At 38.3% G+C, this 22,979-nt stretch overlaps 1 protein-coding gene across 1 annotated transcript in view; it reads left to right on the plus strand.

The window, feature by feature from the left end:
- Positions 1–22,979, plus strand: part of PARPBP (PARP1 binding protein) — a 78,368-nt gene that overhangs the window by 13,117 nt on the left and 42,272 nt on the right. Inside the window, exons 3-4 of the mRNA XM_003269927.4 lie at positions 13,147–13,380; positions 18,839–18,946. Coding sequence (XP_003269975.1) covers positions 13,147–13,380; positions 18,839–18,946 — 342 coding nt within the window. The remainder of the gene's footprint in view (positions 1–13,146; positions 13,381–18,838; positions 18,947–22,979) is intronic.

Consider the following 22,979-nt stretch of genomic DNA (forward strand, 5'->3'; position numbering starts at 1 on the left):
TATATGGCCTTTCTCATGTTGAAGTATTTTTTTATATCTAATGTGTTGACAATTATTATAATGAGAGAATATTTAATTTTGTCAGATTTTTTTCTGTATCTTTTGAGATGATCATAGTGTTTTGTCCTTCATTCTGTTATGTGCCATGTTTTGTTTATAGATTTGCATATATTGAACCATCCCTGATATGAATCTGACTTTATCATCATGAGTGATCCTTTTAATGTGCTGTTTAATTCGGCTTCCTAGTATTTTGTTGAGGAATTTTGCATATGTGTTCATTATGGATATTGTCCTCTAATTTTTTTTTCTTGTAGTGTCCTAGTGTGGCTTTGGAGTCTGGTTCATGATTGTTTCATAAAATGAGTTTGGAAGTATTCCCTTTTCATTTTTTTGGAAGAGTTCCTAGTGCACACAGAACATTCTTCAAGACAGATGATATGTTAGCCCACAAAACAAGTCTTAACAAATTTAAGAAGATTGAAATCATACTGAGAATCTTTTCTGATTACAGTGGTATGAAACTAGAAATCTGTAACAGGAAGAATTTCGGAAAATTAACAAACGTGGAAATTAACCAATGGTTCGGAGAAGAAATTAAAAGGAAATTTTAAACAACCTTAAAAAATATAGAAGTACAACATACCACAACTTATAGGATAGAGCAAAAGCAATTCTAAGAGGAAAGCTTATAGCAATAAACACCTACATTTAAAAAAAAAGATCTTTAATAAACTTAACGTTATACCAAAAGAAACTAGGAAAAGAACACACTAAGCCTAAACTTAGCAGAAGGAAGAGAATAATAAAGATGAGAGCAGAAATAAATGAAACAGAGCCTAAAAAAAAATAGCAAAAATCAATGAAGCTAAGAGTTGGCTTTTTGAAAAGATAAACAAAATCAACAGACCTTTAGGTAAACTAAGAAAAAAGAGAAGACTCAAAAAAAAAATAAGAAATGAAAAAGGATACATTGTAACTGATACCACAGAAATAAAACAGGTCATAAAAGACTACTGTGAACAATTTATGTGCCAACAAATTGGATAACCTAGAAATGGACAAATTCCTTGACACGTACTATCTACCAAGACTAAATCATGAAGAAATAGGAAATCTGAATTGACTAATAAAAAGTAAGGACATTGAATCAGTAATAAAAAGTCTTTTATTAAAGAAAAGCCCAGGACCTGATGGCTTTACTGCTGAATTCTACCAAACATTTAAAGAACTAATACCAGTCCTTCTCAAACTCTTCCAAAAGCACGCAGAAGGGAGAACACTCTCCAGCTCATTTTATGAGGCCAGTAGGTAGGTATTCTCATAGACTTTCTGTTCATATCCTTTTCTTATTTTACTATTGAGTTGTTTTTGTCTCTTGTTTTTGTTGTGAGACAGGCTCTCACTGTGTCGCCCAGGCTGGAGTGCAGTGGCACAATCATAGTTCACTGCAACCTTGACCTCCCCAGGCCTAGGTGATTCTTTTACCTCAGCCTCCCAAGTAGCTGGGACTACAGGTACGTACCACCATGCCCAGCTAATTCTTTTATTTTTTATAGAGACAGGGTTTCTCCATGTTGCCCAGGCTGGTCTTGACCTCCTGGGCCCAAGGGATCCGCCTATCTCGGCCTCCCAAAGTGCTGGGATTATAGGCATGAGCCACTGTGTCTGACTTCTTTCTTATTTGGAATATTTCTATATGTATTTTAGATATTCTCTTTGTTATAAATTTTGTTGGTACTGTAAGGGAGGCAAAATTTTACCTCCACCTTTTTAGGGTTTTTTGGCTGGGCCTGAGAATTAAATTGACATAAGACAGATCAACAGGAGAAAACCATACAAATTTAATAGAATTATTACATGGCACAGGAATATGCATAAGGAAATGAAGACCAAAAGACAAGTTAGAGTTGAACACTTACATACTGAATTGGAGAAAGAGTAGTAAAATGAAAATGTGGGCCGGGCATGGTGGCTTATGCCTGTAATCCCAGCACTTTGGGAGGCCAAGGAGGGTGGATCACGAGGTCAGGAGATTGAGACCATTCTGGCTACACGGTGAAACCCCATCTCTACTAAAAATACAAGAAAATTAGCCGGGTGTGGTGGCAGGCGCCTGTAGTCCCAGCTACTTGGGAGGCTGAGGCAGGAGAATGGTGTGAACCCAGGAGGTGGAGCTTGCAGTGAGATGGCGCCACTGCACTCCAGCCTGGGAGACAAGAGTGAGACTCACTCTCAAAAAAAAAAAAAAAAAAAAAAGGACAAGGCAAAGGAACTTGGCCTAGGGTATTTAATTGGATGGAGTAGTGGCCAGGAAATAATGATTAGTTTAATAAGATTTGTATAGATTTCCCTGGACCTCAGCTTACACTCCTTGATGATAAGACTGTTACTTGTATAAAGAGGGTATCTTTCACCTGGGAATTTTGTCTTCTGCTTGGAAGAAACAGAAGGAAGTTCATAGTGATCATCTTGCACCTGCTGTTTTTCAAGTACTTTTAGCCTAGATTTTCATTTTACCAGGTGGCATAATTTGGGGGTAGAGTAATCTTAATTCTTTCAGTATCTTCTAGTTTTACCTACAAGTTTTACCTTTTCTCCATTTTACCTACTTTCACTGGATGCATTTCCCTTACATTGTTCTACCTGCATTTATGTGAGATACCACTCTCCTGAGTCTTAAATCCAGTTGATCACCTTTACCTTGATGTCCCTGTACTGTTTCCACATCTTTTTTTTTTTTTGAGATGGAATCTCTCCCACATCAATTTTTAAAATAGAGCACATTGCTTTTTCAACTGACCTTCCCATTCATATTCTTAGTTGTATTGGCATGTGCCATTGTTCACTCAGTAACTTAAGCTAGATACCCTATTTTTATTTTAATTTATTCTTCTTTGGTAGTGTGAAGAAATAGTACTAAGGTAAATGGTGGATTATGAGAATATTGAATAAATAGACTAGCTAAGGGTTAAACCTTGGTGACCATACACTGGAAAATAATGAGAGAGGAATTGAGGCAATTTTTCAGAATCAGTATTGTATAGTGATTGAAGGATGTTATTCTGGAATCAGACTATATTCAAATCACCTCCTTTCATTTATTTATGAATTACTTCTAAAGAAATAAATAGATTTTATCAACAAGCTAAGTGAAATATACCCTGAAAAACATTTAGCCCTCATTGTAACAATTTTCACATACTGAAATATTCAATCCAAGTCAGTTTTTCTTCAGGATTTGTCTATGTAGCACTCAGTCACTCAGTGTCTCTTTCTACATGCTAATTTTCTACTTGCTAATTCACTTAATTCAGTGTGAAAGTTCAGACTCTGGGTGGGAAATAAGAGGTGAGTTGCAACTGAGCTTTTCACAGTTCTTGTATGTGTGTGCACATGTGTAGTGGTGTGGTAGGTTGCAGTTCAGTTGTATTTCAACTTTCCACATACAGAGTTAGCTTAGGCATCCTCAACTGTGCTCAGACTTCCAGGCAATATGAAACAACATACATATATGTCTGCAGGTGCATTCGTGAGTAGCATATAGTAATTAAAAGTAGATAGAGTTGGTTGTATATATCCATTACTTACATTTTTTATCCTGTGTTTGAGCTCTATTTAGATTTCTCTTTTGGTTTTTTTTGAGACAATCTCACTCTGTCACCCAGGCTGGAGTGCAGTGGCACGATCTCCGCTCACTGCAAACTCTGCCTCCAGGGTTCATGACATTCTCTTGCCTCAGCCTCCCCAGTAGCTGGACTACAGGCACCCGCCACCACGCCTGGCTAATTTTTTGTATTTTTAGTAGAGATGGGGTTTCACCATGTTAGCCAAGATGGTCTTGATCTCCTGACCTTGTGATCCACCCACCTCAGCCTCCCAAAATGCTGGAATTACAGGTGTGAGCCACCATGTAGGTTTTTAATTCTCTGAAGTTTGAGAACATGAGTCTTAAAGTATAATTCTTACAACTGAATTTGACTGCAGTAAAACTTTTGAATACCTAGTAGAGTTGTTAGTCTGTCTAATGGCATATTTGTTTTTTCTTAACTGTTAAAGTGGGAGAAAAGAAAAGATACATTAAAATGCCCTTTAAGTTTTAGGTTTTTAGCATGTTTTTTGAGGGGGAAAATTTTTTAGCTTGAATTATATAATGCCTCTATAGCAGTTATATACTGCTAAAGATTTTTTTTTTTTAATTTAAGTTCTAGGGTACATGTGCACAATGTGCAGGTTTGTTACATATGTATACATATGCCATGTTGGTGTGCTGCACCCATTGGCTTGTCATTTACATTAGGTACATCTCCTAATGCTATCCCTCTCCGCTCCCCCAGCCCCACGACAGGCCCTGGTTTGTGATGTTCCCCATCCTGTGTCCATGTGTTCTCATTGTTCAATTCCCACCTATGAGTGAGAACATACAGCATTTGGTTTTCTGTCCTTGTGATAGTTTGCTCAGAATGATGGTTTCCAGCTTCATCCATGTCCCTACAAAGGACATGAACTCACCCTTTTTTATGACTGCATAGTATTCCATGGTGTATATATGCCACATTTTCTTAATCCAGTCTATCATTGATGGACATTTGGGTTGGTTCCAAGTCTTTGCTATTGTGAATAGTGCTGCAATAAACATATGTGTGCATGCGTCTTTATAGTAGCATGATTTATAATCCTTTGAGTATATACACAGTAATGGGATCACTGGGTCAAATGGTATTTCTAGTTTTAGATCCTTGGGGAATTGCCACACTGTCTTCCACAATGGTTGAACTAGTTTATGTTCCCACCAACAACGTGAAAGTGTTCCTGTTTCTCCACATCCTCTCCAGCACCTGTTGTTTCCTGACTTTTTAATGATCACCATTCTACCTGGTGTGAGATGGTATCTCACTGTGGTTTTGATTTGCATTTCTCTGATGACCAGTGATGATGAGCATTTTTTCATGTGTCTGTTGGCTGCATAAATGTCTTCTTTTGAGAAGTATCTGTTCATATCCTTCCCCCACTTTTTGATGGGGTTGATTTGTTCTTGTAAATTTGTTTAAGTTCTTTGTAGATTCTGGATATTAGCCCTTTGTCAGATGGGTAGATTGCAAAAATTTTCTCCCATTCTGTAGGTTGCCTATTTACTCTGATGGTAGTTTCTTTTGCTGTGCAGAAGCTCTTTAGTTTAATTAGATCCCATTTGTCAGTTTTGGCTGGTGTTTCAGTCATGAAGTCCTTGCCCATGCCTATGTCGTGAATGGTATTGCCTACATTTTCTTGTAGGGTTTTTATGGTTTTAGGTCTAACATTTAAGTCTTTAATGCATCTTGAATTAATTTTTGTATAAGGTGTAAGGAAGGGATCCAGTTTCAGCTTTCTACATGTGGCTAGCCAGTTTTCCCAGCACCATTTATTAAATAGAGCATCTTTTCCCGATTTCTTGTTTTTGTCAGGTTTGGCAAAGATCAGATGGTTGTAGATGTGTGATATTATTTCTGAGGGCTCTGTTCTGTTCCGTTGGTCTATATCTCTATTTTGGTACCAGTACCATGCTGTTTTGGTTAGTGTAGACTTTAGTATAGTTTGAAGTCAGGAAGCGTGATGCCTCCAGCTTTGTTCTTTTTGCTTAGGATTGTCTTGGCAGTGTGGGCTCTTTTTTGGTTCCATATGAACTTTAAAGTAGTTTTTTCCACTTCTTTGAAGAAAGTCATTGGTAGCTTGATGGGGATGGCATTGAATCTATAAATTACCTTGGGCAGTATGGCCATTTTCACGATATTGATTCCTCCTATCCATGGGCATGGAATGTTCTTCCATTTGTTTGTATCCTCTTTTATTTCATTGAGCAGTGGTTTGTAGTTCTCCTTGAAGAGGTCCTTCACCTCCCTTGTAAGTTGGATTCCTAGGTATTTTATTCTCTTTGTAGCAATTGTGAATGGGAGTTCACTCATGATTTGGCTCTCCGTCTGTTATTGGTGTATAAGAACGCTTGTGATTTTTGCACATTGATTTTGTATCCTGAGACTTTGCTGAAGTTGCTTATCAGCTTGAGATTTTGGGCTGAGACGATGGGGTTTTCTAAATATACACTCATGTCATCTGCAAACAGGGACAATTTGACTTCCTCTTTTCCTAATTGAATACCCTTTATTTCTTTCTCTTGCCTGATTGCCCTGGCTAGAACTTCCAACACTATGTTGAATAGGGGTGGTGAGAGAGGGCATCCCTGTCTTGTGCCAGTTTTCAGAGGGAATGCTTCCAGCTTTTGCCCATTCAGTATGATATTGGCTGTGGGTTTGTCATAAATAGCTCTTATTATTTTCAGATATGTCCCATCAATACCTAGTTTATTGAGAGTTTTTAGCATGAAGGGCTGTTGAATTTTGTCCAAGGCCTTTTCTGCATGTATTGAGATAATCATGTGGTTTTTGTCTTTGGTTCTGTTTATATGATGGACTACATTTATTTTACATTTATTAGGTATTTATTGATGGGCTTCATTTATGTGTGTTGAACCAGCTTTGCATCCCAGGGATGAAGCTCACTTGATCTTAGTGGATAAGCTTTTAGATGTGCTGCTGGATTTGGTTTGCCAGGATTTTATTGAGGATTTTCGCATGGATGTTCATCTGGGATATTGGTCTAAAATTCTCTTTTTTTGTTGTGTCTCTGCCAGGCTTTGGTATCAGGATGATGCTGGCCTCATAAAATGAGTTAGGGATGATTCCCTCTTTTTCTATTAATTGGAGTAGTTTCAGAAAGAATGGTACCAGCTTCACTTTGTACCTCTGGTAGAATTCAGCTGTGAATCCATCTGGTCCTGGACTTTTTTTGGTTGGTAGGCTATTAATTATTGCCTCAATTTCAGAGCCTGTTACTGGTCTATTCAGGGATTCAACTTCTTCCTGGTTTAGTCTTGGGAGGGTGTATGTGTCCAGGAATTTATCCATTTCTTCTAGATTTTCTAGTTTATTTGCTTAGAGGTGTTTATTTTATTCTCTGATGGTAGTTTGTATTTCTGTGGGATCGGTAGTGATATCCCCTTTATCCTTTTTTATTGTGTCTATTTGATTCTTTTTTATTCTTTATTAGTCTTGCTAGTGGTCCATCAATTTTGTTGATCTTTTAAAAAAACCAGCTCCTGGATTCATTGATTTTTTGAAGGATTTTTTGTGTCTCTATCTCCTTCAGTTCTGCTCTGATCTTAGTTATTTCTTGCCTTCTGCTAGCTTTTGAATGTGTTTGCTCTCGCTTCTGTAGTTCTTTTAATTGTGATGTTAGCGTGTCGATTTTAGATCTTTCCTGCTTTCTCTTGTGGCCACTTAGTGCTATAAATTTCCCTCTAAACACTGCTTTAAATGTGTCCCACAGATTCTGGTATGTTGTGTCTTTGTTCTCATTGGTTTTAAAGAGCATCTTTATTTCTGCCTTGATTTCATTATGTACCCAGTAGTCATTCAGGAGCAGGTTGTTCAGTTTCCATGTAGTTGAGTGGTTTTGAGTGAGTTTCTTAATCCTGAGTTCTAGTTTGATTGCACTGTGGTCTGAGAGACAGTTTGTTATAATTTGTGTTCTTTTACATTTGCTGAGGAATGCTTTACTTCCAACTATGTGGTCAATTTTGGAATAAGTGTGATGTGGTGCTGAAAAGAATGTATATTCTGTTGATTTGGGGTGGAGAGTTCTGTAGATGTCTATTAGGTCCACTTGGTGCAGAGCTGATTTCAATTCCTGGATATCCTTATTAACTTTCTGTCTCATTGATCTATCTAATGTTGACAGTGGGGTGTTAAACTCTCCCATTATTATTGTGTGAGAGTCTAAGTCTCTTGATAGGTCTCTAAGGACTTGTTTTATGAATCTGGGTGCTCCTGTATTGGGTGCATATATATTTAGGATAGTTAGCTCTTCTTGCTGAGTTGATCCCTTTACGATTATGTAATGACCTTCTTTGTCTGTTCTGATTTTTGTTGGTTTAAAGTCTGTTTTATCAGAGACTGGGATTGCAACCCCTTTTTTTTTTTTGTTTTCCGTTTGCTTGGTAGATCTTCCTCCATCCCTTTATTTTGAGCCTATGTGTGTCTCTGCATGTGAGATGGGTTTCCTGAATACAGCACACTGATGGGTCTTGACTCTTTATCCAGTTTGTCAGTCTGTGTCTTTTAATTGGAGCCTTTAGCCCATTTACATTTAAGGTTCATATTGTTATATGTGAATTTGATCTTGTCATTATGATGTTAGCTGGTTATTTTGCTCATTAGTTGATGCAGTTTCTTCCCAGCATCGATGGTCTTTACAATTTGGCATGTTTTTGCAGGGGCTGGTACCGGTTGTTCCTTTCCATGTTTAGTGCTTCCTTCAGGAGCTCTTGTAAGGCGGGTCTGGTGGCGACAAAATCTCTCAGCATTTGCTTGTCTGTAAAGGATTTCATTTCTCCTTCACTTATGAAGCTTAGTTTGGCTGGATATGAAATTCTGGGTTGAAAATTGTTTTCTTTAAGAATGTTGAATGTTGGCCCCCACTGTCTTCTGGCTTGTAGAGTTTCTGCCGAGAAATCTGCTGTTAGTCTGATGGGCTTCCCTTTGTGGGTAACCAAACCTTTCTCTCTGGCTGCCCTTAACATTTTTTCCTTCATTTCAACTTTGGTGAATCTGACAATTATGTGTCTTGGAGTTGCTCTTCTCGAGGAGTATGTTTGTGGAGTTCTCTGTATTTCCTGAATTTGAATGTTTGCCTGTCTTGCTAGGTTGGGGAAGTTCTCCTGGATACTATCCTGAAGGCTGTTTTCCAACTTGATTCCATTCTCCCTGTTACTTTCAGGTACACCAATCAGATGTAAATTTGGTCTTTTCATATAGTCCCATATTTCTTGGAGGCTTTGTTCATTTCTTTTTACTCTTTTTTCTCTAAATTTGTCTTCTCGCTTCATTTCATTAATTTGATCTTCAGTCACTGATATCCTTTCTTCCACTTGATGAATCAGCCACTGAAGCTTGTGCATGCATCACATAGTTCTTGTGCCATGGTTTTTAGCTCCATCAGGTCATTTAAGGTCTTCTCTACCCTGATTATTCTAGTTAGCCTTTCGTCTAATCTTTTTTCAAGGTTTTTACCTTCTTTGCGATGGGTTTGAACATCCTCCTTTAGCTCAGAGGAGTTTGTTATTACCGATCGTCTGAAGCCTTCTTCTCTCAACTCGTCAAAGTCATTCTCTGTCCAGCTTTGTTCTGTTGCTGGTGAAGAGCTGCGTTCCTTTGGAGGAGAAGAGGCGCTCTGCTTTTAGAATTTTTGGCTTTTCTGCTCTGGTTTCTCCCCATCTTTATGGTTTTATCTGCCTTTTGTCTTTGATGATGGTGACGTACAGATGGGGTTTGGAGTGGATGTCCTTTCTGTTTGTTAGTTTTCCTTCTAACGGTCAGGACCCTCAGCTGAAGGTCTGTTGGAGTTTGCTGGAGGTCCACTCCAGACCCTGTTTGCCTGGGTATCACCAGTGGAGGCTGCAGAACAGCAAATATTGCAGAATGGCAAATGTTGCTGCCTGATCCTTCCTCTGAAAGTTTCGTCTCAGAGGGGCACCCGGCCATATGAGGTGTCAGTCGGCTCCCACTGGGAGGTGCCTCCCAGTTAGGCTAGTTGGGGTTCAGGGACCCACTTGAGGAGGCAGTCTGTTCTCAGATCTCAAACTCTGTGCTGGGAGAACCACTACTCTCTTCAAAGCTCTCAGACAGGGACGTTTAAGTCTGCAGAAGTTTCTGCTGCCTTTTGTTCAGCTACGCCCTGCCCTCAGAGGTGGAGTGTACACAGGCAGGTGGGCTTCCTTGAGTTGTGGTGGGCTCCACCCAGTTTGAGCTTCCAGTCCACTTTGTTTACCTACTGAAGCCTCAGCAATGGTGGACGCCCCTCCTCCAGCTGCCTTGCAGTTCCATCTCAGACTAATGTGCTAGCAGTGAGCAAGGCTCTGTGGGCGTGGGACCCTCTTAGCCAGGTGTGGGATATAATCTCCTGGTGTGCTGTTTGCTAGGACCGTTGGAAAAGTGCAGTATTAGGGTGGGAGTGTCCCGATTTTCCAGGTGCCATCTTTCACGGCTTTCCTTGGCTAGGAAAGGGAGTTCCCCGACCCCTTGCGCTTTCCGGGTGAGGCAATGCCCCGCCCTGCTTCTGCTCATGCTCCATGCACTGCACCCACTCTCTGACAAGCCCCAGTGAGATGAACCCGGTACCTCAGTTGGAAATGCAGAAATCACCCGTCTTTGCGTCACTCATACTGGGAGCGACTGTAGCTGTTCCTGTTCGGCCATCTTGGAACCTCCTCCTAAAGATTTAACCTTTATAGATTCATTGAGGACTTTTGACTTCATTATATGGCGAATGTGTATGAGTTTATTAGGAGGCAAATAATACTTTGGCTTTCTTTCTTTGGAACTAGCTTCTTAGTGTGTATCTGACTGACAGTCTTGTTAATAGAGGCTATTTTTTTTGTTTTTTGCCTTAAATTGTCTTATTGAGAAACTTACAATATTCCATTGCATAAAACAGATGAAGGTATTAATTTTATACCTTTATGGAAAGCAATTACAGTACCTGTGATTGTCAGATTTGAAAATGATGTAACTGTGAACTAACAAGAATAAACAGGTTTTTAAAATTGTATTATGTTTTATCACCACTTTTTCCCCTCAAAACAATGATTTTACTTTAAATAGGAGAAGAGAAAGGAAATTGACATTTTTGATTACTATCATTTGTCAGGTGTTATTTAATCTGTGTAATCTCATTTTATAACCAAGGGAACTGACTCGGGGGTTTCAGTGTCTTACCCAAGGTCACATAGCCCATTAGTGCTCTTAAGTAGACCTATCTTTTCTGTAATGACAACAAAATGTCTAGTCAATTAAAAATGTAAAGTTTATTTAAAATTTTGAGTTATTACAACAATATGATATAATGTACAAACTACAAATGCTCTGGAAAATGTGTAACTCTTGATTTTCTCATTTTATTCTTGTGCAATACAATCCTTCTTATGTCCATCAGAGAATTAAAGTGGTGAACATTTTGAACTTTCTTCATATATTAGCCAGCTGGCATGTTTTCCTAGCAAAATATTTTCTGATTTGACCACAGACTCTCTCAATCAGTTGTTACTGGTTTGAATAATAGAATATGCTGTCATGGTGGGCACCTGATCATGAAAACTGATATCTGGAGTGCATTTTTATTTGGATTTAAAATGTTTTTACAATCCCAGTATAAACACTGTTAATCTAGTCAAAACTTTTTCTTGCAAGATCAAGAGCTTGCATAGTTTAACTAGTTATAGTCAAAAGGGTAAGAATAAGTTGTGCATTTACATTACACAAAATCTTAATTTATTTTAAGCATGAAGGATGTCAGACTAAAAATAGTGTTAGGAATTTTTGAGATAAAACAGTTTAGTTTTAGAACTCTAAATAACTGGATTTATTTAATATAAGTACCATTTGGAAATTTTCTGATGTGTAACCTTTGTGGGGTTGGGGAATAAGTGTACAGTTTTTAGTACAATGCTGGAAAATTACAAATATGTCCTACATTTGGAGAATAGATCCAATGTTTGAGAGTTACTGATTTTTTTTTTTTGGTTATTCATTGAACTAGTTGCATGAAATAGAATTAATTTCCATTTTCATGACACGACAGGCCCCTGCACTAAGGACAATGAGGATAATTTTTTTAGTTGTGTTTATATAGATGAGTAAAGAGCTGCTTATTTTAAGGCAGTTCAGACACTTAGTCTTAAATGTGGATAGTAAGTAGTAACAGTGGCTAATTATTATAGGAAGTATAAAAATGTAGATTTAAAAAGGTCAAATATATAGAAAATAATATTTAGGAGTACTTGATTTCTTTCTGTTTTTGTTGTGTAAAGTTTATATTGTAGTTTAGTTCTAGTGAACTATAGTTGTACTCGAATACCCACCCTTCTTCAAATGCAATGAATGGACAGATCTTGGTGTTTAGTGGAAACTACTAAAATATTAAAGGAGCTTAACTATGGAAGACAGCAATGTATTACATTTCATAAACCATGTATGGATACTTAAAAATATTTAGTACTCATGATGTATTAGAAAGGAGTAATTAAAATTTAATTTTTGCTGAATTAGGGCTGGCAGCTTTTGGAAGGCATCGTTATTAATTTCTAGAATATTAATGAGGGAGCAGAATGGAATCAATAAAAAACTTTCAGCTTGTTCACTGAGAGAATTTATTATGCAGATGTTGAAGACTTTAAAGAAAGCTTTATAGTTAGATAAAATATTAGCATGCAAACATGTTGGTAACATTAGTGGGTCTCTAAGCAACTATATGTCACCGTAGCCAGGTTATAATCTGTTTTATTTCTCATGGGAAAAATAGAAATTCTGTCAAAAAAGAGAAAGAAAAAGAATAATTTTGCATGATTACTAACATCTGACAACTTATAGAAAGAAACCTGTGTCTTTTTAGCACTTGTTTGTTACAGTTTCGTGTGTCCATGAGCTGAGAAGAATCAAAATTAATCTCTGGCTCAAGGTTTTACACTTGATCTTAGCCAAAAGGCCAAAAAGCAATGGCTCAAGGTTTTAGCACTGAAGTTTTGGTTTCCTAGTAATAGTAATGAAACATAATTTTAAAAAATTAATCTTTATGACCATATTTTAAGATTAAATCCTTGGAATATTATGTTATGTGGGAATTCACTATGGCAATGAGAATTTTAAATACGAGATTAAAAATAGATTAGCCAAAAGAACTAAAAGAACTAAAAAGAATCAAAATTTTCCCCCATCAATAGTACTTAAGTATAGTTTACTGCCCACCCATCCATCCATTTTAGGTAGAAGAAATTTAACGAATTTCAAGAAATGTAATAGTGGCTATGTATTTACCAGTTTTGTCATGTGCAAACTTGACTTAGTTGTTCATATTTTATAAAATCATGAAAACCTTTTTCTTTTATATCTGGTTTCCAAAATTGTCTCATAGTTCAACTTGGGTGTTCTCTTCAAACCCACAAAAATTGAATGTAGACTTTACCAAAATTTAATTTGTATTTCTTATCTCAGTTATAAATTATTGAATATTCTGGTACCCAACTTTGTCTTTTTTTTTTTTTGGCATTATCTTTTTCAGCACAGTGGAGAATTTACAGTCTCTCTCAGTGATGTTTTATTGACATGGAAATACTTGCTCCATGAGAAACTGAACTTACCAGTTGAAAATATGGACATGACTGACCATTATGAGGACATTAGGAAGATTTATGATGATTTCTTGAAGAATAGTAATATGTTAGATCTGATTGATGTTTATCAAAAATGTAGGGCTTTGACTTCTAATTGTGAAAATTATAACACAATATCCCCTGTAAGTATTTTTTAAACAATTCTATTTTAATCAAATTAAAATTTAGCTCTATTTATTTTGAATTATAGTATCACCAGTTATAGTAACTTGGTAATGTTTTTGCTTTGTGAATCGTGTTAAAAATGGGAAAATTTAGCTACCTGAAAGCTACTTATTACTTGAAAGAAATATTTTGGTGGTAAATTTTCGTGGACTTGTATTATTGTTATTTAATTGCTATAAGAATCGCTTCTTATTAGACCAAAAAGTTGTAACAAAGAAATTAGTCCCAAATGCCTGATTTCTTTTTGAATCATGTCAAAGATTGCTTTTGTATTTCACTTTCTTGATTTAACGTGCATCTGTTCATTTGGCATATGTTGGATAAATGATTGGTATGACTTTTTCTATGGATTAATAATGTTATTTTACTACATATGAATATCATTTATTTTATGAATATAGTATTATGCAATATAGATGAGATAATAGACTATTCCTTTTTTGCACAAGCATTTTTTTTGCACAAGAATTTTTTTAATGGAGTATAAATTTAAAAATTAAATGGAGTAGTATCCCTTGCAGTTTGGTTTTGTCTATGTTAGAATTTATAAACTGTTTTAGAATATATTTGGGCACATCTAGTTATTTTTAAAGTGTTGGAAATATTTTTAGTTATTTGAACATTTACTGAGTGCCAATAAAGTAGTAGTTAAATAGTGGCAATAAATAACTGTAGCTGGAATTAGAAGAAAATGTTTACTATATTTTGTAAGATATTCAATTATTTTGTAAATATTTCAATATAATACTTGGGAACAGTGTTTTAGCCGATTGTCATAGAAACCTCCACTACAATAGTTATTTAGAGAAAATAAAAGTATAACTCTTTTATATAAGATGTCTGAAGATATGCAACCAGTACTGATATGATAGCTCCATGGTTATCAGAGACCTGGACTTTTTCTGTCATTCTGCTTGCCCATTTTAGTCCTTGGTCCCTACCCTCAAGACCATTTTATGGTCCAAGATGACTGTTGGAGGTCCAGCCATTATATTCATTATACTGGTATTCCTTGTACCAAGAAGTAGTAAGGAAGAACAGCACTTTGCTTTTCTCTTAAGGGTACATAGCTTTTTCTTTCATCTTATTGCCAAAAGGTTAGTCACATGGTTGCAACAAGCTGCAAGGGAGGATGGCGAATATAGATCTTATTCTGGGTAATATCTTGCCAGAATAAAAACAAAAGCTCTATTACTAGAGAAGAAAGGGAGAATGGATATTGGCAGGCAGCTTGCTGTCTTTGCCTCATTGAACTATCACAAAAACCTTTGCCTTGTTACAGCTTCCTCAAAACATATCCACACACATGTACAACTACACTGTGGTAAGGATACTTGTAAAGATACCTTTTTAAATTCTTCCTTAGCTATATTTTATTTGCTTGCTTACAGAGATGATTTTTGTCTGTTTTTCACATAGTTGATTTAGAGAGGCTTAATCATATATCAGTATTGGATTGTAGGAACAACAAAGATCTTAAAAACCAGTGACAGTATAATCTACCTGAGGTCTTTGGGCACATTGTTTTCCTTCTATTCCTTGCCCTTGTCTAAGTCCTCTAATAAGTTTCCTCATTTGAGTGGGTTAAGTTATAGTATGATATATATCAGGGTACAAGTTTGAGGTTGTCTCTGTGGGAGACTCTCTCCAAATGTCATCATGTCACCAGGAGTAAAATTGAAGCTGCTAAGATGGTAGTACATGAAGTAGAAAATGTTCTGCATTTTAACCCTGGAAGATCAACAACTTAATCTCTGATACTGTTGTTTGTTCTAGGGAAATTTCCAGTGTGGAGAAAAAGTAGACAGGAAAATATATCCCTAGATTGATTTCTCAAAAATTCACTAAGTATAATCCCAATTTTTGCTAAAAGTCTCTTTAAAGATACATATTAGAATATTCCAAACAGTTTTGAATGTCATGATCCTGAATTTTCATAATCCTGATAAAGTTTCTTTGTTTCATATTTGTTGTAGCTGAAATAAGGTAGGGATTATGAGGAATTGAGATAAAGCTAAGTCAGGGCAATTTTGGGAATGTGATCACTTAAACAGTACCCCTTCCCTCTTCACTCCCTACTTACGATTCCTCTCCTAAGGAAAATGGATTCAGGGCCCATGTGTATCTCGGAGCATACAAGGCCTAGATTGTAACTGGAGTCTAAGTAGAGAGATATGATACAGGGCTTGTTTTCTCATGAACTGAGCAAGTATCTGGAAGACAAGATCAGACACCTGGGGTGAGGAGCAGAAATGGTTAATCCTGAGAAGAGCTTAGCCTCAGAGATCTGTGGATGTCTTTGGGGGAAGGTCAGCAAATGACCTCGGTGGGTACGCCTATATTCCTTGACCCTCAAGCCAAGAAGTAGCTGAATAGATGGGCTCACTTCTTGTTGGTGATGCTTGGGAGAACACAAGACTCTTCCTTAGCCTCAGCAGATGACTGGTAGCCTGTTTGTCTGCTGCTGCTCTGTAAGTATAGATACAATTTCTATTACTTGTAGAACTGTCATCACTTAAGCTACCTCAGCAGTCATATCTGAGTCCCAAAAAGCTAATGAAGAAAACAACACACCATTTAAGGGTTTCCAGCAGCCAGAGAAGGATGAGTTAGCTGACAACACACATGCCTAACAGAACAGAGCTACTAGAGGGGAATGACAGCAACTTGATTACATGTAAATGTTAGGTACTTGGGAAAATTCAAGAATAGCACCTCAACATAAAACTATGGATCTGACAAAAAAGAAGAAGGCAGTGCACCTGCGTGGGCCTGGGTCTGGGTGGGAGTGCCATGGGTGCTTCATGATGCTGGCCTCTCTGGGATGGGGGGATGGCAGAGGGTGCTGCAACTACCCACAGGAGAATGCAGCCGAAGGCGTAGGTTTTTGGCTTTAACTTCTTTGTGATGAGAAGGCCACCCTTGAGAAAGCTCATAAAATGTAGCACCTCTGCAGAAATGGTCCTTAGTTGGAGCCTGCGCCTGCTGGGAGGTGCATCAACATCAGTGAATGGGGTCGTGCAGGTGGGTCCCTGATGCCTGCACACTTTTTAGGACCTTCTGATCTACCTGGCAGGGGTCAACTATACAGCCACTTTCAGAAAGAGGAAGCTTGCTGCTGTCTAGGCCAGATCTCTTGGCTCCTGGGGAAGATCCACCAGTGTCAGCCTCATTGACTCAGGAGCAGCAGAAGGGAGAGTCCCTCTGAGCATGGAGCTGGTCTCTAAACTTGAAATTGCCTAGGATTCCTATCACAGTCCAGAAGAAGAGACGAGACCTGAAGAAGCTGGCAGCTGTCATGTGGCAAGTGAGACAATGGGAAAGCCACCTGCTGCAGAACATTGAAGAAGCCACCTGGCACCAACTCACCTGCTGCAAAACATTGAAGAAGCCACCTGGCACCAACTCACTGTCCAAGCTGAGAAGAAGGAACCAGGGACCCAAGGAGCTTCAGTTTAATATAAAACCAGCAGCAAACCTCCAAAGTCCAGGCATCTCAGAGAAATGCCTTTTTTTTGTGGACACATGGTTACCAAATACAGAGCTAGATTTTATTTTTGTAAATATTTGCATCTCCTACTTTATCAAAAAGTTTTCCTTTTTCTTCCTAAAAACCAAAGAATGCTTTTATTTCCAACTGCATCCCTTGCTCTGCTGCCTCCTTGCTCCTCTTCCCAGATGTTAGGCAGGTGGGCTGGGTCTTCTCAGGGATGCAGATGAAAGCTTGTTGCTAGAGTGGAAGAAAAAAGGGCAGCCCCTGTTCGAAATCTCAGACTGAATTGAAAAACACAGGACATAATATAGTCTAAGTCCATCTAGGATCTTCCGTTTTAAGAGACAGGCGTAAAGATTTACTCTCAAACTGCAGGATGGGTGGAAAGTATTCCAGATCAAGGTTCCAGTTATCCCTGGGAGCACCCACATTTCTTTTAAGGTTTCTAGCAGAGATGTAATGATGAAATTACTCACAAAAGGGATTTGATGCAGGCTGGTAGTTGCAGTTACTGGGTTACTGTAAATTTCATCTGTTGATGTTCTAAATATGTGGTAAGAATTTATTTACTGTGTAGTATGTTTAAACATTTGTAAGTTTTATGAGCTAGTTCCTCCTGTATAAGCTGACAATTCAAGTTGTTCACTGTTTTCCTGTGACAGTTATTATCTGGTTATAAAATTATCAGATAAAAATAAGAGAAATTTATCACTTTTTCAAATACAGCATGAAAGTATAAAACAGCAGACTTTCCTTTGTAATTGCATAACATTGAGATAAATACTTCAGAGTAATTTCATCTGATATTTATTAAAAATAAATCATTTTCTTGACAATTAAAAAAAAAAAAGAGTTCCCAACATGGTAGATCAATTCAGACCAAAATTAGTCTCTTGAAAATTAAGCACAATAAATATTTAAAGCACAAAGAAAAATATTAAGTAATCATGAAGTACTTAGTAATTTTCCAAGTAGGAGAACAGTAAAAAAAAAAAAAAGAAAAAAAAGGAGTTAAACAGAAACAGATGCATAAGAGGCTATAATTAAATATATAATAATTTGATATAAATATATTTGTTATAAGACATGTTTTCCTTAGCTGAAACAAAAGCAGATAATGCCATTATTGTAGATTGGCCTTTTGAGATATCTTTTCAGGTTCTTTGCATGTCTGACACCCATGGCTCCACCTGGACCTACCCAAAAACAATTCAGCATGCAAGACGACAGCTTTGATCCCCTACGATTTCATCTCTGCCCCCACCAATCAGCAGCAAGCCTAGCCATCCCCCACCCCTTCTTCCAAACTGCCTTTGAAAACCCCCTAACCTATGAGTTTTGGATGAGATTGGTTTGAATACTAACTCTGTCTTCCACGTGGCATGGCCAGCCTTGTGCCTATTAAACTCTTTTTTGAGACAGAGTCTCACTCTGGTGCCCTGGCTGGAGTGCAGTGGTATAGTCACAGCTCACTGCAGCCTTCCTGGGCTCAAGTGATCATCCCACCTGAGCCTCTTGAGCCGCTGGGACTACAGGCACACGCCACCATGCCAAGCTGATTGTTTGCATCTTTTGCAGAGACAGAGTTTCATTGTGTTGCCCAGGCTGGTCTGGAACTCCCGGGCTCCAGCAATCCACCTGCTTTGGCTGCACAAAGTGATAGGATTACAGGTGTGAGCCATGGTACCTGACCCTAAACTCTTTCTTTACTGCAGTTATGTGGTCTTTATTTGTGTGGCAGACAAGAAGAACCCATGGGCAGTTACATTATGAAGTTTAATTATATGTATTCTTAATGATTGCTAACAACTGTCAGGTAATACTCTCAACTGAAACATCAATCACACTGAGTAGAGCTTTGTGTGAAGTATTTTTTATAGTCAGCATAGCATTTTATTAGTAATACTCTATGTTTTCTACAGAGTCAACTACTGGATTTTCTGTCTGGCAAACAGTATGCAGTACGTGATGAAACTGATCTTTCTATACCAACATCACCAACAAGTAAATACAATCAGGATAATGAAAAGGTACGATAAACTGTGAGTAAATTAAAGCAGACTGTAATCTCTTTCAAATCACTGAATTTGGTGGTACCTTAAAGTTACTAATGCTTTGAACATTATTTAGAGAGACATACAAATCTTTAGTTTGTTTAAAACTGTATTCGCAAAGAATAATACATTGGAGGCTGGTGAGAATGTGATAAAAGAGTCTTTATGGTTTGGGGCCAAGGTAACAGGCATTGAACAAAAATAGTTATCATTCAAAGTATCAGGAAAGTAATTGAAGGTTCAGTTTGTCAGAGTTCTTTGACTCTCTTTGGTAAACTTCACATTTACTCTTTTAGATGGTTGATCCTTTGGAGAATATGCTCAACTGAAAGATCTGGTCTGTACCCCTTGCATTAGAACAACTCATATATCAGGAGTTTGGATAATAGAATTTGTCATATAAACCACTGAAAAGTAGTGCCACATACAAGTTTGGTTTAATATAATTTACATTCAGCTGAATACTATGCTAGGTACCTAAACATATATGGTAACCCCACTAACCATAGTAGTAGTACTTACGAAAACGGGGACTAAACTATGACCTTTTTTCCTCTCTTGCCCAATTCCTATTTAAGGGGCCTGGGGAGTCATACCTTCTAAACTGTAACATCTCCTCAGATGGGTTTTATTTAACCCTCTATAATGTGGTTTACTTTCCAACCTGTCTCTGGCATAACATCACATGACAGAGAAGGAAATAAAAATATTTCACCCCAAAATATGTTTCTTTGCCATATTTTGAAATGGTCCTACAAAGCTGTCTTTTGTGGAGGAGAATTTGCGTTTGTAAAGGATCTCTATTAATTAACTAAATCTTTCCCCTTCCAGGCCCTCCCAGTCCTGAAGAGATAACTGAGTCTAGCACCTTTTAATAGGAAGCATTTGCCATCTATTGTTTCTAAGGGTGGCCACCTATGAGACTTCATCTACATAATAAGAACTTTGGTCTTCACAATCCCATATCTTAAACCAGAGACTCCTTTCTACTGATTCCAGGTCTTTAGATAATAATTCATTCAACCAATTGCTTGCCAATCAGAAAATTTTTGAATCTACCCATGACCTGTAAGCCCCATTTCAAGGTGTCCCACCTTTCCAGGCTGAACCAATGTTTACCTCACATGTACTGATTGATGTCTTATGTCTCTCTAAAACATATATTACCCCAGCTACTTGGGAGGCTGAAGCAGGGGAATTGCTTGAACCAGAGAGGTGGAGGTTACAGTGAGCTGAGATCGCACCACTGCACTCCAGCCTGGGTGACAGAGCAAGACTCCATCTCAAAAAAAAAACAAAAACAAAACAAAAAAAACATACATAACCAAGCTGTAACCCAACCACCCTGGGCACATGTTCTCAGGATCTCTTGAGACTGCATCTCAGGCCATTGAGAGACAAGACTAGCTGGATTTCCTAGGCTGACTAAGAATTCCTAAGCCTAGCTGGGAAGGTGACTGCATCCACCTTTAAACAAGCAGCTTGCAACTTAGCTCACACTTGACCAATCAAGTAGTAAGAACAGCTCACTAAAATGCTAATTAGGCTAAAACAGGGGGTAAAGAAAAGCCAATCATCTATCGCCTGAGAGCACAGGGGAAGGGACAATGATTGGAATATAAACCCAGGCATTCGAGCACGGAGCGGCAACCCCCTTTGGGTCCCCTCCCATTTTATGGGAGCTCTGTTTTCACTCTATTAAATCTTGCAACTGCACACTCTTCTGGTCGGTGTTTGTTATGGCTTGAGCTGAGCTTTTGCTCACAGTCCACCACTGCTGTTTGCTGCTGTTGCAGACCCACCGCTGACTTCCACCCCTCCGGATCCGGCAGGGTGTCCGCTGTGCTCCTGATCTAGCGAGGCGCCCATTGCCACTCCGGAGCGGACTAAAGGCTTACCATTGTTCCTGCATGGCTAAATGCCCAGGTTCGTCCTAATCGAGCTGAACACTAGTCGCTGGGTTCCACGGTTCTCTTCCGTGACCCACGGCTTCTAATAGAGCTATAACACTGCATGGCCCAAGATTCCATTCCTTGGAATCTGTGAGGCCAAGAACCCCAGGTCAGAGAACAAGAGGCTTGCTACCATCTTGGAAGTGGCCTGCCACCATCTTGGGAGCTCTAAGAACAAGAACCCCCTGGTAACACCAGGATCACTCATATTTGGCTCAGAATTGACCTTTTTTTTGAGATGGAGTCTCGCTCTGTTGCCCAGGCTGGAGTGCAGTGGCATGATCTCGGCTTGCTGCAAGCTCTGCCTCCTGAGTTCACGCCATTCTCCTACCTCAGCCTCCCGAATAGCTGGGACTACAGGCGCCCATCACCACGCCCAGCTAATTTTTTTTTTTTTTTTTTTTGTATTTTTAGTAGAGATGGGGTTTCACCCTGTTAGCCAGGTTGGTCTCGATCTCCTGACCTCGTGATCCGCCCACCTCGGCCTCCCAAAGTGCTGGGATTACAGGCATGAGCCACTGCGCCCGGCCCAGAATTAACCTTAAATATTTTACAGGGCTTAACTCTTGGCAAACTTTCTGTGATTAATAAAATCACCATTGACAAGATGAGAATTTAAGAGTATTGAAAAAAGTAAAATTATATTCAACATATTTTAATTATTTTTGTTTTATTTATTTTGCTTATTATTTTTTTGAGGCAGAGGCTCACTGTGTTGCCCAGGCTGAAGTGCAGTGGCACGATCTCCGCTCACTGCAACCACTGCCTCCCAGGTTCAAGCGATCCTCCCACCTCAGCCTCCCAAGTAGCTGGGATTACAAGCGTGTGCCACCACACCTGGCTAATTTTTGTATTTTTAGTAGAGACCAGGTTTTGCCATGATGGTCAGTCTGGCTTCGAACTCCTGACCTCAAGTGATCTGCATGCCTTGGTCTCCCAAAGTGCTGGGATTACAGGCATGAGCCACTGTGCCCAGCCAACATGTTTTAGAAATACAATATATAAATGGTCTAGAATGCATTTACTTCCAAAATCACCTGTTCCAGTAAGTTAACACATTTGGTGAATCACCTTCATTTTTGACAAACATTGCTGAGGTAGATTCTTCTATATGTCCCATGTTAAATAGATTGCACTTAAAATATATATTTTATCAGTGCCCTCAAATACTTGTATGTCTCCTTCCTAGATTTAATAGTTTTATATGTGCATCTGATATTTTTCTGTCCTATTTGAAAGTAAGTTGCTGACATGTGGATCCCTAAAATTCCTTAGCGTACATTTCCTAAAAATAATGACATAACTGCAATATAATAAATAAGAAAACTTAAATAAGTATTTTCAAATATCATTTACTAACTTCCGTATTTAAATTTCTCCATTTGTCCCCAGAATGGTTTTATATCTCCTTAGACTCTTTTACTCTAGAAGAATTCCCCTAATCTTTTTTCTTTTAATTTTTCTGATTAATTCCTTGTGGTATTATTTAGCTTGTTTCTCTATTTGCTGTATTTCCAATAAACTGGAAGTGGTATCTGAAATCTTGCTTAGATTTTGTTTTAATATTTCCCAAGAAATACTTCTTAACTGATGCAGAGTATTTCATTTTATATCTTATTGGGAAACAAACTCAGGTTATCCTAAATTGCCAGGTCTCTCCAGTAGAAAGATGTAGTTTTTCCTTTGCTGTCAGCAAAGATCTGTGAGGTGACACTTTGGCACTGTATAAATATCCTGTTTCTCAATAACCTTTTATCTAATGGTTTTAAGCATTGATGATCCCGACTTGAATCAGTTATTTCTGTAGTATCTATAGAATAGTGAGCTTCTGACCAGGCGCGGTGGCTCACATCTGCAATCCCAGCACGTTGGGAGGTTGAGGCGGGTGGATCACAAGGTCAGGAGATCAAGACCATCCTGGCTAACACGGTGAAACCTCGTCTCTACTAAAAATACAAAAAATTAGCCGGGCGTGGTGGCGGGCACCTGTAGTCCTAGCTACTCGGGAGGCTGAGGCAGGAGAATGGTGTGAACCTGGGAGGCGGAGCTTGCAGTAA

Source organism: Nomascus leucogenys, chromosome 10 (assembly GCF_006542625.1).
Source record: "Nomascus leucogenys isolate Asia chromosome 10, Asia_NLE_v1, whole genome shotgun sequence".
NCBI lineage: Eukaryota > Metazoa > Chordata > Mammalia > Primates > Hylobatidae > Nomascus > Nomascus leucogenys.